Raw genomic sequence first — 16,003 nt, 5'->3', positions numbered from 1 at the left:
GCCTGGATCTTTAAGGTCTGTGAGCAGCTCGTGGGTAAAATGGGGCCCTCCGTCAAGACAAGACTGGCTGTCATGATGAGAAAGGGTACAAAATGCGGTGCTTAGAGTGTCATTGACCTCGTAATGTAGAATTGATGAATGATTGATGAATTGATGGTAGACTATATATAGGTGCTCTTGGTAGCCCTAGCGCAGAGCCCATGGCTAACAAGGTTTTGGGTGCTTTATTTAGCATGATTGTAAGTTTTCATATCTCCGTGTAGTGTGTGGATAGGGAGGTCCTCCCCCGAATAACTGCTATTTAGCACTTTCTGGGAATTATCCTTAAAGTCTGCGCACTTCCTTTCTCGAAGCTGTAAGAGATCCGATTCCTACTTCGTCCCCCCTCCAGAACACACACAGCCCCCACCCCGGGCAGTGTCAGCAGCGTGGGAGCAAGTGTGACAAGACTCTGGGTCCCCACGCAGTTGACATTCTGTGGGCTGAGTGCCCCCCGGGGGGCGGGCACTGACTCCAAGGTTATAGCGGAGCGCTCGGACCAGACCCGCCTAAAAGTGAGGGGTGTGCGCTGTCCCTGGGCGGGGCGGGCCGGACCGGCGGCACCTCCCTCCTCCGCGTGTGCCCCCCCCCGCAGGGCGTGGTGCTGCAGCAGGACAGCTACATCGAGGACCAGAAGCTGCTGCTGGCCGAGCGCGTCCTGGCGCGGAGCTCGTCGCGCCCCAGCTCCCTGGTGGAGCAGGAGAAGCAGCGCAGCCTGGAGAAGCAGCGCCAGGACCTGGCCAACCTGCAGAGGCAGCAGGCGCAGCACCAGGAGGAGAAGCGGCGGCGCGAGCGCGAGTGGGAGGCCCGCGAGAGGGCGCTGCAGGAGCGCGAGGCCCGGCTGGCGCAGCGCGAGCAGGACGTGCGGCGCGGCCGGCAGGACCTGGAGCGCGAGCGCGACGAGCTGCAGCACCGGAAGGGCGCCTACCAGTGCGACCTGGAGAGGCTGCGCGCCGCGCAGAAGCAGCTGGAGCGCGAGCAGGAGCAGCTGAGGCGCGACGCCGAGCGCCTCAGCCAGAGGCAGGCGGAGCACGACGCCTGTCAGGTGAGGGCGTCCGCGCCGAGCGTGCGGGCAACGGGAGCCCGAGCGCCCTGAGCGCCCTGAGCGCGGGGCGGGGGCGGGGGCGGCGGGCGGGGCCCCGAGCTTAGGTCCGGCGCTTCGTGGGCTTTCGGGAACACGGACGCCCGTGGCCGGCCGGCCCGCCGCTGGACACTGCCCCGTGTTGCCGTGTCTGACTGACCGACTGCCCCGTGTTGCCGTGTCTGACTGACTGACCGACTGCCCCGTGTTGCCGTGTCTGACTGACTGACCCGTGTTGCCGTGTCTGACTGACTGACCGACTGCCCCGTGTTGCCGTGTCTGACTGACTGACCGACTGCCCCGTGTTGCCGTGTCTGACTGACTGACCGACTGACCCGTGTTGCCGTGTCTGACTGACTGACCGACTGCCCCGTGTTGCCGTGTCTGACTGACTGACCGACTGACCCGTGTTGCCGTGTCTGACTGACCGACTGCCCCGTGTTGCCGTGTCTGACTGACTGACTGCCCCGTGTTGCCGTGTCTGACTGACTGACCGACTGACCCGTGTTGCCGTGTCTGACTGACTGACCCGTGTTGCCGTGTCTGACTGACTGACCGACTGCCCCGTGTTGCCGTGTCTGACTGACTGACCGACTGACCCGTGTTGCCGTGTCTGACTGACTGCCCCGTGTTGCCGTGTCTGACTGACTGACTGCCCCGTGTTGCCGTGTCTGACTGACCGACTGCCCCGTGTTGCCGTGTCTGACTGACTGACTGCCCCGTGTTGCCGTGTCTGACTGACTGACCGACTGACCCGTGTTGCCGTGTCTGACTGACTGACTGACCCGTGTTGCCGTGTCTGACTGACTGACCGACTGCCCCGTGTTGCCGTGTCTGACTGACTGACTGCCCCGTGTTGCCGTGTCTGACTGACTGACCGACTGACCCGTGTTGCCGTGTCTGACTGACTGACCCGTGTTGCCGTGTCTGACTGACTGACCCGTGTTGCCGTGTCTGACTGACTGACCGACTGCCCCGTGTTGCCGTGTCTGACTGACTGACTGCCCCGTGTTGCCGTGTCTGACTGACTGACCGACTGCCCCGTGTTGCCGTGTCTGACTGACTGACCGACTGCCCCGTGTTGCCGTGTCTGACTGACTGACTGACTGCCCCGTGTTGCCGTGTCTGACTGACTGACCGACTGCCCCGTGTTGCCGTGTCTGACTGACTGACTGACCCGTGTTGCCGTGTCTGACTGACTGACCGACTGCCCCGTGTTGCCGTGTCTGACTGACTGACTGCCCCGTGTTGCCGTGTCTGACTGACTGACCGACTGCCCCGTGTTGCCGTGTCTGACTGACTGACTGCCCCGTGTTGCCGTGTCTGACTGACTGACCGACTGACCCGTGTTGCCGTGTCTGACTGACTGACCCGTGTTGCCGTGTCTGACTGACTGACCGACTGCCCCGTGTTGCCGTGTCTGACTGACTGACTGCCCCGTGTTGCCGTGTCTGACTGACTGACCGACTGCCCCGTGTTGCCGTGTCTGACTGACTGACCGACTGACCCGTGTTGCCGTGTCTGACTGACTGACTGACCCGTGTTGCCGTGTCTGACTGACCGACTGCCCCGTGTTGCCGTGTCTGACTGACTGACCGACTGCCCCGTGTTGCCGTGTCTGACTGACTGACCGACTGCCCCGTGTTGCCGTGTCTGACTGACTGACCGACTGCCCCGTGTTGCCGTGTCTGACTGACCGACTGCCCCGTGTTGCCGTGTCTGACTGACTGACCGACTGACCCGTGTTGCTGTGTCTGACTGACCGACCGACTGCCCCGTGTTGCCGTGTCTGACCGACCGACCGACCGACCTGGGACCCGGAGAGGAGACTCAAGTAGCGCCTTCCAGGGGGCGGTTCCGCTGTAAGGTGGGAGCGGGGGCTCCAGCCGCGCGCCAGTAACCCAGCGGTGCTCCGGCCGAAGCAGCCCCCACGCCTGCCCCGGGCGATCGGACGCCGCTCCTCCCTGTCTGGCTTCACCTCCGACTCCCCAGACCCTGTGCGCCGACAGGCTCCGTAACCCCTCAGCCCGAATGGTTCTGCACAGCCCTGTGAACCCGTGTTCACATAAGCGGCGCTCGCGTTCCCAAGGGAGTGGGAGTGCGTCCCCGAGCGGCCTCATCGAAGGCACTGCCAAGCCCTCGTGCTGCTGACGTCGCGCACGTGCAGTAAAGATAGGAGTGGTGCCCAAGGTGGCATTTGTAGCGCCTTCCCAGGTACCGGGGGGAGGGCTGGTCAGAAGTCCTGAATCCTCGGGTGCGAGGGCCGCGGCGTCCAGGCGGCGGGGCGCACGGGCTGACGGCCCCCACTGTCGGCCTCAGCACGTAGCAGGCCCTGGGGTGCCGCCGGCCCCTGCCTTAGAGCCGATGTTTTGACCGTGCGCAGGTGACACATCAGCACGCCAGGCTGCTGAGGGTCCCATCCTTCCTTCCGAATCCTGAGGAGTCCCCCCCGCCATCCGCACCTTCCGTCGCCAAATCAGGATCCCTGGACTCGGAACTCTCGGTGTCCCCAAAAAGGAACAGCCTCTCTCGGACACACAAAGATAAGGGGCCTTTTCACATACTGAGTCCCGCCGGCCAGACCAACAAAGTGCCAGAGGGTCAGAGCCAGACCCCCGTGCCCGCCTCCGCCTCCACCCGCCTGTTTGGGTTGGCTAAGCCAAAGGACAAGAAGGAGAAGAAGAAGAACAAAAAAGGCAGCCGCTCTCAGCCTGGTGGTGAGTGACACACACCAGGCCTCCCTACGGCCATGTTGCTCCTGGATCCTGAAGGGTGGGCAGGCTTAAACCGAGGGTGCCATTCGACTGTGTCAGAGCCGCGCCACCGTCCCCCAGGCCCACTTGCTCGGCCTCCGGAGGGCTGCCTGGACTCCCACTAAGAACACGGACCCCCCGGGCAGTCAGACCCCCTCTGTGTGCACGCGGCTGCCAAGGAGGGCGCGCAGGTCTGCGTGTGGGGGCGTCTGTTGTTACCCAGCTGAGGGCCTGAAACCCACCTCAGTGACGACTAAAGTCTTCCCTGCTTTTCTGTAGGTCTAGTCAGTCATCAGTATAACTAGTACTTGGTGAGCGTTTCCCAAGGTCTGATGAAGCCCGCAAGTGGCTGTGTGAAGTAGGTGATGCCAAGCTCGTGATTAAACCCCACTAACCGAGGCTCCCAGCTTATGCAGCCCTTTCCCCTGAGTCCTCTCTCTGTTCCTTCTCCTTAGGATTGCTCCCTCTCATCTCTGTGGGAGGGCAAAGAGAAGTTTCTGTCTCTGGGCCTGTTTGTGAACAGGAGGTCCAGTGCTTTGTCAAGTTAAAGGGACCAGGGGACAGCAAAGAGGGTCAGAGGACCTCATCTACTAAACCATTCAGGGAGCCCCAGTGGGGGGGGGGGGTGGACTGCCCACCTGGCCAGCAGCTGTTGCATCCCAGAAGACTCGGATTGAGGAGGAAGGGAAGAGAAGGGAGTTCAATGAAGAGAGCAGGTTTTTTTTGAAGTTCTTTCTCCTTGGTTTCCCCTTTCCCAGATGGCCCCCCGTCAGAAGTGCCCGCGGAGGGTGAAGAGATCTTCTGCTGACCCTGCCCTCTGCCATGACCACTGCCTCCTGTCCAGCCCCGCCTCTCCTGCTGTTCCTGGGTGTGGTCTCTTACCTTGGACACCCGAGCTGCCCCAGGTCCTGGACCAGAGGGACAAATGGTCTCGAATGTCAGGGTGGGGCAGGAGACCCGGGATTGGCGGCTGCCGAGGGCTCCTGGCTCGGGGCGGCCCTACTGAGGATGTTACACTGAAAGTAGGTGGCCCCAGAAGTCAGGCGATGGTTTTGGACATGTCAGGAATCTCTAAAGGCTGAGAGAAGTTTCTAAATAAGGTCTGAAATTCTACCTGCCTTTTATTTGAGGGACACAAGCAACAGTCAAACAGCAGATAGTTTGGATTTGGTCTGTGTACATAGTTACCTGTCTGCATATACACGTGCGTGCCAGAATTAGGCGCCGTCTGTAGCAGGGGCCTGGTCGGCTTGGCGCAGGAGGTGCCACTCGGCCCTGCTCCGGGAGCACGCGGGCGCTCGGCGCGTCCCCCCCTCCCTTGTCCTCCAAGGCGGTTTTCCTGTCACCCTATCCCGTGCACACCTCCCCTCTTTCTGCATGTATTTCTCATTTCATTTTAGAAGGGCTGGCAAGCATTTGTGAAAACCAGTGAGAGAAGGCATGATGTGTTCAAAAAACATATATACACACACACACAAACGTGTGTGTGTATATACATATCTGTACCATCTTGATTTTGATGTTCGTCATTAAAAAAAAAAAAACACCTAATTTTAACATGAAATCCAAAGAAATCATAGACTGCCTTTCCAAGATGTTTGCCCACATACTCTGGGCACAGATGCAGTCTCCTCGTCCTTACTCCTGCATTGTGCCACTTTCTGGTTGTCACTGACCCCCGGCCTCCTGGCACCATCCCAGGGGAAGCCGCTGCTTCACAGCAAGGTTGTCCCCACCCCTGCACTAGGACAGGGCCCCCGGCCCCTCTGTCAGTTTTACACCGGGAAAGCCCGAGAGGGAGCTGGCCCAGGTGTGGCTGGGAAACTTGCTCATTCGGTATCAGGAGGCTAGGGCAGAATTTGATTTCTTAACCCATTTTCCAAATCTAAAGGTCTCTTGGTTATTGTACCCCACCCCCTTGAAGGTGCCAGATGTGGCCTGCTTTCTCTGCACTTTCCCGCACTCTTGGTGATCTGTTTTGCTTGAGGCTCGTGAGCAGCTGCTGGGAGCAGGATGGTTCGTGGAGTTCTCTGAGGCCCCCTCTCCTTGCTGGACTCACTACTCCCTGTGAGGGGAGACCCTGGAGAAGTCTGTGCTTTCGGTGTGCCCTTCATTCCTGCTTCTCACCCATCAGGAGCGTGGGTCTTTGAACATACTTTTTAGAAAAACGAAATCTGTAACTTGGTGCTTGTTGATGAATTGCAAGCTGGCCTTGCAGATGGAGATATTTATCTTTCAGTTTATTTGAAAGAGGTCTGGTTTAAAATTTTTAGCTTAGATTTGTTTATTTATTTGTGTGTGTGTGTGTGTGTGTGTGTGTTTTAAGCCCTACGGTTTCAACTGTCTGATCCTTGCAGAACGTGACCAGCCACAGCACTGCTCCCTCCTCAGTGTCTGTCAAAGTGCGTGAGGGCCCAAAGGAAAATGAAAGGGGGATCCATTCCCTTCTTCCCCTCCCCCTACCTCCTTCTTCCATCAAGGAATGTCTTCCTTGTGTGAGAGTTGAGAAACTTGCCACCTGTGAGTTACGCTCACCTGTTTGTCACGGAGATTTCTTAGCCTTCAGAAACACTTTAAGAACAAGACCAGCTAAGCTAATCATCTTTTGAACCTTGGTGTAAACCACCCCACCCCCCCCCCGCCCCGAACCCTAAACAGGGAAAAGCACGGTTACTTCCTCGCTCGGGCCACACAGCCACATCTGCGCTGGTTTTCCTCAGATGTGCGTGGGGCCCGGCTGTCTGTTCTTGTCACCAACTTGAGCTCCCCTCTGGGCTCGCCGTCCCACAAGACGTGGGCTGCTGGAGGGAATGGCACCGGGGAAGGAAGCCCCCATCCTCCTTCCTTGGTGTCGTCATTAAAAAAACGTAGGCCAGGCCACCCTGTCCCTGGGTGCCTGCACCAGGAAGTGCGGGGTGCTGACGAGCTGGCCCTCTTCTCTCCAACAAAACACTGTGGACCCCGAGTTTCTGTCCATGGCCGCCCAGCCTGATGGCAATTTGAAAGTGTCTCTTACTCCCAACTAGCTCTAAGGTTGAAGTTGCTTTGGTGGTGGTGTTTAAATGGAGGCTGCACCGGCACCCACCCCCAGTCACTTAGCTTGGGCAGGTTCTGGTTGGACAAGTGTAGAATCAGACTTGGAAAGTAGCCTCCTGCCTCCACCCCACTGCCCACCGTCATCCAAAGTCGAGTCTGCAGTGCAGAGAGACAACTGCTTGGTAAGAGCCGCGCTTTGACATGTCTTCCTTCCCCTCCCCCCACTCCCCCGGAAACTGATCGCCGGGGACTTCTTTGTCATGCTTGGAGAACTACCTGGGTTGTTGCTGCTTGTGCTTGTGACCTTGAGAACCGCTCTGGTTCCAGAGGCAGTTCCCTGTTGTGTCCTCCAGCAAGCTCAAGAAGGCAGATGCCGGGCGTTGTGGTTAAGTTTTGGGGGGACAGATAGAGACACCAGCCAGAGTCCCCAGATTTCCAGAGTCTAGTGAAGTTCCTGGAAGGAGGCTCAAAAATTCTCTCAAAAATGCCATCATCTCAGAAGTTGTCATCCCAGTTGGGTGACGTGCACTTTAAATGCTCTCATCTGTCGGCTTCATTTTTGAGACAATCAGCTATGTGAACTGTTTTCTTCTTTGAAAACGGAGAGGGTTAAAAACATGCAAATTGCCATAATTCAGCCTTTGCCAACATTCCATTCTCTACCCCCACGAGAGCGATCTGTGGGGAAAAAATCCTTATCAAGATTTTTTTATTTTTTTGAAAAGGTACGAATCTTACCTTTCTCCCTCTTATGTCTCAGGGTAGCACCACTAAAGTTGTCTCTTTGAGAATAGTTCTCCCTTATTCTAGTCCCGAGCCCCTAGTAGCAGTAAGCACAAATTTTCAAGACCCTTGGGGTTTGTTGTCCCTTTCCTAGGAGGGGGGCAGGTATGGGGGTGCAGGGTTTGATAAAGTAAGCTCCGCCTTAAGTGAAGGGCAGAACCATACCTTAGAGGCCAGGACTTGATCCAGAAGTTGCTGTTCACAGAAGTACTGATATTTCATTGCTTGGTCTCTCAGTGGCTTTTCCATGGCCAGTTCTTTCTTCCCAAGGATTTTGGTATTTGTCCGGGAGGGCGTGGGGAGGTTGCAGTCCACTCCAGTGTTGACTGGTTGTGCCCAGGCCAGCCGAGCCCTGGGAGGAACGGAGACACTGTTCGGGTGAGTGGGCCTCGGTGGCTGTCCACAGGGTGGCTTGAGGGGACGCCAGACTCTGCCAGAGGGGATCGACCCCCCGCCCCCCAGGCTTGGACGCCCTTGGACTGTGGAAGCCCGGAACCAGCCCTGTAGGTTAGACAGCATGTGCGCCCTGCCCGCCCGCCTTCCGTCCAGACACAAGCATGCCGGTGGTGCTGGGCCCCGCTCCCTGACACGCAGAGACAGAGGGAAGGGCAGAGAGTTTGTTGTGGTTTGTGTCTTCATTTGTCTTCCAGTGTAGCCTGACATTCCTAGTTACCCAGAGCTTTGGAATCTGCTTGCTGGCCAGGTTTCGAAGTGAAAAGTATTTTAATGCTGCCATAAAAGTAAAAGCAAAAAGGAAGGGAAAAACAAAGGCTTCTGTCCTTGTACCCCTCTAATTTAATTTGTCAAAAGATCGACAGGCCTTGAATTAACTCTCCATCTCGCTAAGGTTGAAAGCCGGGCAAACCCAGCTGGCGAATGCCCTCTGGCCCCAGACCACGAGCCCGGCCTGTGCTGGGGGCTCCTCGCTGCCTCGAAGCAGAGCGCGCTGCCTCTTCACCCCAGATACTCACCCACCTTGAGCTCTCCTGCAGCCACCCGCCTGGGGCCCGCCCGGTCAGCTTGCCCACAGTCACGGTTCAGCCTGTGGTTTCTGTGTTCCTTGCCCGCTGGGGGCACGGGGAGACGCCCGGACCTGCAGGAGGGCGATTACCGTACACCTTATACCTCTGCTTTTGTGGTTTTCAAATACTAGACGAACATTTCTGTGCTAGATTCTTTTAAATAAAAAGGGGTTAAAACCCAGATGCTGTATATTAATTTGTAATTATGTATAAAGTAAAGCAGTTTTAAACTGTAAAAAAATTTTTTCAGTGTGTTTTCTGGGATTTTGCCACAACATACTGGCTTTGTATTTTATTTATCTTCCTTTTTAGTTACTGGCTTCAGACTCTACTTGTAAAGTCCCCTCCACCCTTTCAAAAAATAAATGTCCTTTAAGTCTCGATTGTTGCCGTGTTGTATTCTATCCCCATGGGCTTCCTGGAGGGCATCCCAAGATACTCTGGGCTCCTGGTAAAGGGGTATCCCCCCACTCCAAGAAGAGCCCTTTCCCCAAAGAGAACTTCTGTTTCTAATGTACCTCTGGGAACAGGAGTCAGGAAGAGTCTGTAAGCGCTCAGTGGCTCCTCGGAGACATTTTCCTGGGGCCCAGATGCAAAACCGGGGGGTGACTGGCCAGCCCTGAAGTCATGGGATTTGTGCCTGGAATCAAAACTATTTTCAGGCAGATCAGTGCAGTAAAATCATCCTTTGCTAAAGATTCTACTCTGTAAAAAGAATTGATGTTAGTTTGCCTTCCTTTGACAACTTTCTCCGCCCATATGACCCCCCCCACCCACCCAGGAAGAGGACTTTGGGGGACACTGGTGGAATAGGAGGACCCTAAGCTCACCTCGTCCCACAGACACGACTAGGTAACACATCAGTGCAAACAAGCCAAAGACTGACTCCACAACTAAATGTAGAAATGAGGCCTTATCAAAGAGGGGAGGAAAGGGAGAGACACTGTGGGGAGCTAAACAGATCACAGCCCTCCATGGGAGGGAGCGAACAGGGCCCAGAAGAGGAGAGAAAAACAGATCATCACACTGGGGAGCCTGCACGGGCAGGACGAATCCCCATTACATTTTGCTTTGAAAACCAGAAGGGCTGAATTTCACAAGTTCTTAGAACCAGTGGGACTTAAAACCTGGAACCTTAAAAATCAGCTGGCTTGGCTCTGGGAGTCTGGATGGCAATGGAAACCTGAGTCCCCACCCTTAAAGAGACAGCACGACAAACAGCCCAGGGAGACACGGTATAGAAACAGCAGTTTGAAAACCACCTGGGACATACAGGAGGGAGAGTTATTTACTAACCTCAGAGCACTAACCTCAGAGTTATTTACTAACCTTCCCTGCAGGAAGGGGCAGAGATCATCGGGAGACTCCTCCAGGACCTGGCAGATGCCATTTCCCTCCTCTGCCCCAGCATCAACACACAGCCACCTGCAGGAACCAGAGAGCTGATCTTCACTACCCAACTTGCTAACACCTCACCCCACTCCCTGCCCTTTGGCAGATCCACCCCCTCCAGCCAGGCCTGCCTCAGTCCTGGCGCTGCAGGTCCCCTCCCCCAGAAGGCTGCGAGAACCTTGCCAACACCTCATGTCCTATCGCCATGCACTTTGCGGATCCGTCCCTTCCAACCTGGCCAGCCTTGGTCCCCGTGGCTGCAGGCCCCCGCCCACAGAGGACTGGCATGCGAACCTTGCTAACACTGCACATCCTGCCCAGCACACTTTGTAGATCCACGCCCGCCAATACACTCTTGGCAGGAGCCCACCCACAGCAGAGCCACAAGCCACAGTGTGCAGGCAGCCCTGACCTGAGCCAGCACCGCTTCAAAGAGACTCCTGCCCCAGGGAGCGGGAAAGACAACCATACACACCAGTCAGACCGCAGCCCCAGCAGTGGGCTGGGGACAGACATCTGGTCTGACTACAGGCCCCGCCCAACAACAAAACCTTCTCAGGGACAACACAGGGAAAGTGCCCTGTAGTTTGGTGATACCACAGCTCTGGCAAACGTCTGGTCTGACTCAGCCCAAGCCCAAGGCAGCCCTGGAGCAGCCCACTAACAGTACAGGGACCAAACTGTGCCCACACCAGGGCAAAGAGGGCCACTGCAGGTGATTGAACAAAACAGGCTGCATGCAACACACACAGAGATCCCCCCCACCTCAGGGGGTGCCTGGGGGCTTAGGCAATTGAGCATCTGTCTTGATTTCGGCTCAGGTCCTGATCTTGGGGTCATGAGACTGAGCCCTGCATCTGGCTCCATGCTTAGCGCTGAGTATGCCTGAGACTCTATCTCTCCCTCTCCTGCCCCTCCCCCCATTTGTGCTAAATAAATAAATTAAAAAATAATTTTTAAAAAAAAAAGGAGACACCCTTGAAGCGCCCAGGTTCTGCACTGCAGGGCACTACAGGACCTCTTCTTCCACTACTTGCAAGAGTAGGAGACATAGGTTACTTTCCTAACACAGACACAAAGTTAGACAAAATGAGGGGACAGAGGAATATATCCCAGGTGAAAGAAAAGGACAAAATCACATCAAGAAACCTAAGTGAAATGGAGGTAGGTAATATGCCTAACAATTTCAAGTAATGATCATGAAGATTCTCACTGGACTTGAGAGTGGAGGACCCTTAGCAAAGAGATAGAAAACATAAAAGAGAACCAGAGATGAAGAACTCAAAAAATGAAATTAAAACTACATTAGGTGGAATAAATAGACTCAGAGGAAGCAGAACAGATCAGTGACACTTAGAGGACAGAGTAGTGGAAGGCAATCAAGCTGAGCAGGTGAGAGAAAAAAAACAAAATGAAAATTGACTTATGGAACTCAGTGATAGTATCAAGCATACTAACATTCACATTCTAGGGATCTCAGAAGGAGAAGACAGAAAAGGGGGCAGAAAATTGACTTAAAGAAATAATAACTGAAAACTTTCCAAATCTGGGGAAGGAAACAGAAATCCAGATCCAGGAGGCACAACAAAATCAACCAAAGGAGGTCCACACAAAAACATAGTAATTAAAATGGCAAAAAGTAGTGATAAAGACAGAATTTTAAAAGCAACCAAAGAAAACAGTTATATACAATGGAAACCCCATTAGGCTATCAGCTGATTTTTCAGCAGAAACACTGAAAAAGACCAGAAAGTAGTGGAATGAAATATTCAAACTGCTGAAGGAAAACAACCTGCAGCCAAGAATATTCTATCCAGCAAGGCTATCATCTGAATTGAAGGAAACAGTTTGCATTTCTCAGACAAAAACTAAAGTAGTTCATGACCACTAAACCAGTCCTACAAAAAATACTAAAGAGGGCTCTTTGAGTGGAAAGGAAAGACCATAAGTAGGAGTAAGAAAAATAGGAAGCACAAAAGCAGTAAGAAGAAATATATCTGTAAAAATCAGTCAAGGGACTCACAAAATAAAAAGATGCCAAGTATGATACCATAGACCTAAAACATGGGGAGGAGAGAAGTAAAGAATGGGTTCAAACTTAAGTGACCATCAACATAATACAGACTGCTACATGCAAAAGATACAAAGCTAATGGTAACCAGGAATCAAAAACCACCAATAAATAGATTGCAAAGAATAAAGAGAAAGGAATCCAAGCGTATCATGAAACAAAATCAGCAAACCATGAGAGAGCAAGAGAAGGCAGGATCAGAGATAAAATACAAAAACAACCACAAAATAAGTAACAAAATGGCAATAAATACAAATCAAGAAGTCCTTTGACTATAAATGGGCTAAATGCTCCAAAAGACATAGGATGACAGTATAGATAAAAAAAAAAAAAAACAACAAAACAAGACCCATCTATATGCTGCCTACAAGAGACTCCTTTCAGACCTAAAGACACCAGCAGATTGAAAGTGAGGGGATGGAGAAACATTTCTCAAGCAAATGGATGTCAAAAGAAAGACAGAGTAGCAATACTTATATTGGACAAAATAGACTTTAAAACAAAGACTGTAACAAGAGACAAAAGACATTATAATAAGGGGGACAATCCAACAAGAGGATATAACAATTGTAAATATTTATTCACACAACATGGGAGCACTCAAATGCATGAAACCATTAATAACAAACATAAATGGAATAATAGACAATATTACAATAATAGGGGACTTCAACACCCCATTTACATCAATGGACAGATCATCCAAACAAAATAAGGAAACCATGGCTTTGAATAACACACTGGACAACAATGGATTTAACAGATATATTCAGAACATTCCATACTAAAACAGCCAAATACACATTCTTTTCAAGTGCACATGGAATGTTCTCCAGAATAGTTCACATATTAGGCTACAGAACAAGCCTCAACAAATTCAAAGAGATCAAAGTCATACCATACATCTTTTCTGACCACAATGCTATGAAACTAGAAATCAGCCACACACAGACACACAGAATCTGGAAAGACCACAAATACAAGGAGGTTAAATAACATGCTACTAAACATTGCATGGGTCAACCAACAAATCGAAGAGGAAGAAATCAAAACATACATGGAGACAGATGAAAATGAAAACAACACTCCAAAACCTCTGGGATGCAGCAAAAGCAGTTCCAAGAGGAAAGTTTATAGCAATACAGGCCTGCCTCAAGATGCAAGGAAAATCTCAAACAACCTAACCTTACACTTAAAGGAGATAGAAAAAGACCGACAAATAAAACCCCAAACCAGAAGAAAGGAAATAATAAAAGATTGGCAGAAATAATAGAAACTAAAAAAAAACAAAAACAATAGAATAGATCAATGTAACCAGGAGCTGTTCTTTGAAAAGATCAACAAAAGTGATAAACCTCTAGCCAGTATCATTAGAGAGAGACAGAGAAAGGACTCAAACAAAACCACAAATTAAAGTAACAACATCACAGAAATAGAAACAACTTAAGAGAATATTATGAAAAGCTATATGCCAACAAATTGGACAACCTAGGGGGAAAAAATGCATAAATTCCTAGAAACATATAATTTCCCAAAACTGAATCAGGGAGAATTAGAAAATTTGAACAGCCGATTACCAGCAATGAAGTTGAATCACTAATCAAAAAACTCCCAAGGGGGGCACCTGGGTGGCTCAGTCAGTTGAGCATCCCACTCCTGATTTTGGCTCAGGGCATGATCTCAGTGTTGTAGGATCAAGCCCCGCATCAGGCTCCACACTCAGCGTGGAGTCTGCTTGAAATGCTGTCTCTCTTTTTCCCTCTGCCCCTCCCCCTGCTCATGTTCTCTCTTGCTCTCTCTCAATAAATAAATAAAATATTTTTAAAAAACCAAAAAACTCCCAACAAACAAAAGTCCAGGACCAGATATCTTCACAGGGGAATTCCACCAAACATTTAAAGAAGAGTTAATACCTATTGTTCTCAAACTATCCCCAAAAATTGAAGGAAAGCTTCCAAATCCATTCTGTGGGGCTAGCACTATCTTGATACAAAAACCAGATAAAGACACCACAAAAAAAAGAGCGAGAACTACTGGCCAATATCTTTGATGAAAATAGAGGCAAAAAATCTTCAACAAAATATTAGCAAACCAAATCCAACAATACACAAAAAAATCATTCACTGTAATCAAGTGGGATTTATTCCGCAGATGCAAGGGTAGTCCAACATTTGGAAAGCAATCAACACGATATGCTGAGTAAGGTATGGAGGTGCTGAATCCCTGTATTGTGCAACCGAGACTATTAGAACACTGTTCGTGAACTCTACCAGAATTTAAAAAATTGTAAAGCCTTTAGGGCAAAAATAATAAAAAATAAGTACAACTAATTCGGGAGGAAAAACCCCATTTGCATCCCGCTGCACGGGGGGACTATGTGGGTCTGACCTCAGAATGGAGGGGCGCACGGGGAGACTGCTGAAGCCCCCCATGGCCTGCTGTCACCCCGCCGCGCGGTGTCTGCACGAGGGCACGGCTGCCCGGGGTCCGGACGGCCACTCCCCTGCCGACAGCCCCAGGAGAGGGTCCTGCTAGAACCACCCTTGTGCAGCAGGCGTGGGCGCACACCCACCAGTCTGAAGAGTCTTCCGTGGGCCTGGCCGGAGCTGCCTCCCCGCAAGCCCGCGCAGCATCAGAAATAAGACAGGGAACTCGCTTCACTCTAGGGGACCCGGCCCCTCAGCCCCGGCGCAGCCTTGGGGCCGGATACCACCTCTGCGAGCAGCACCCCTCAGGCCTCCCTCCCACACCTCCTGTTCTTGGGTTCTGAGGTTTTCTTTTCCTTCAAATTGCCCCCACTTCTTCAGGGGCCTCAGACCACCCAGAGGGAGGACCCCGCCCTGCCCCCCCTGGGGGGGCCTGACAGGTGTCGCTGGGGGCGGGGGAGGGGGGTTTCAGGGCTTGGCTGCCTCCCAGGACCCCGCGCCTCCTTTCACAAGGTAATCACCTGCAGGACACAGCTCTGAATAGTCCCACCCACTGAAGTTTGGGCTCCCCCCCCCCCAGGCTCCTCTGTGACCCTTTCCTTCTTCCCGCAGAATGGTTATGGCCCCTCAGGATGGGGGCGGAGGGGACAGGGACCCAGGAGGGCCCCTGGGGGAGAACCGACTGGCGCAGGGCTGGCTCTAAGCGGCTCCCCGAACAGCGCCCTCCCGTCTCCCCTTCCCTCTGAGGGTCCCTGCACCTCCCACCCCACCCCCCGCCCCGGGGGTTGCAGCTGGAGGTTGCCTAGACCACTCCTTCCCAGCCCGGCCTCAGTCCCTGCCGGACTCTGCACATCTGAGCATCTGAGCCAGTGCTCTCTGCAGGAGCCAGCGCAGTGAGGAGCTCAGGAGTGGGCCAGGCGAGGGCCCTGCTCCATTTGGAGGGGGCTGTGGACGAAGACTGGGGAGACCAACCTCCAACAGTTTAAAGTATCTCCCTTTCCCCTTTCAGAAGAGACCCACAGTAGCTAACTTGCAGATTTGCTATGAGGGTTTGATGAGGTATGTTGAATGCTTGGTCCTGGGCCTAATGCACGAGTCTCTGCACCTGGGGCCTGCTAGTCGGTAGCCCCTAACTCACCCTGGACAGTGTCCCGACCAGGAGGGCCTCTGAGGGCTGACAGGCCTTCTCCATCCATCTAGCCCCGGCGCCAGCACAGGGCTCCACTAGGAGCACCTTCTTGTCTCTGGCCTCTGCCTGGTTCACAATACCCTTGCCTGGCCTAGCTGAATTGTCTCCTCCTCCAGGAAGCCTTCCCTGACACCCAAGGAAAACCCAGCCCCTTTCCTGTGGGCCTTACACCAGGAACCCACCAGTCTACTCTTCCATGGGCTGGACCCTC

General features: G+C 53.0%; 1 protein-coding gene across 20 annotated transcripts in view; it reads left to right on the top strand.

The window, feature by feature from the left end:
- Window positions 1-9,095, top strand: part of AKAP13 (A-kinase anchoring protein 13) — a 321,124-nt gene extending 312,029 nt beyond the window's left edge. For 18 of the 20 annotated variants that reach the window (XM_064569923.1, XM_064569924.1, XM_064569921.1 and 15 more), the window contains 3 exons: window positions 635-1,084; window positions 3,504-3,837; window positions 4,632-9,095. In XM_064569923.1, coding sequence (XP_064425993.1) covers window positions 635-1,084; window positions 3,504-3,837; window positions 4,632-4,681 — 834 coding nt within the window. In that variant the 3' untranslated portion in view covers window positions 4,682-9,095. The other 2 variants (XM_064569931.1, XM_064569928.1) reach the window with 1 other exon arrangement.
- Window positions 9,096-16,003: the final 6,908 nt, after the last annotated feature.

Source organism: Mirounga angustirostris, unplaced genomic scaffold, assembly GCF_029215605.1.
Source record: "Mirounga angustirostris isolate CCGP_5_RB_7025 unplaced genomic scaffold, mMirAng1.0.hap1 SCAF_9, whole genome shotgun sequence".
Classification (NCBI taxonomy): Eukaryota; Metazoa; Chordata; class Mammalia; order Carnivora; family Phocidae; genus Mirounga; species Mirounga angustirostris.
This window is presented reverse-complemented; position numbering and strand designations above follow the sequence as displayed.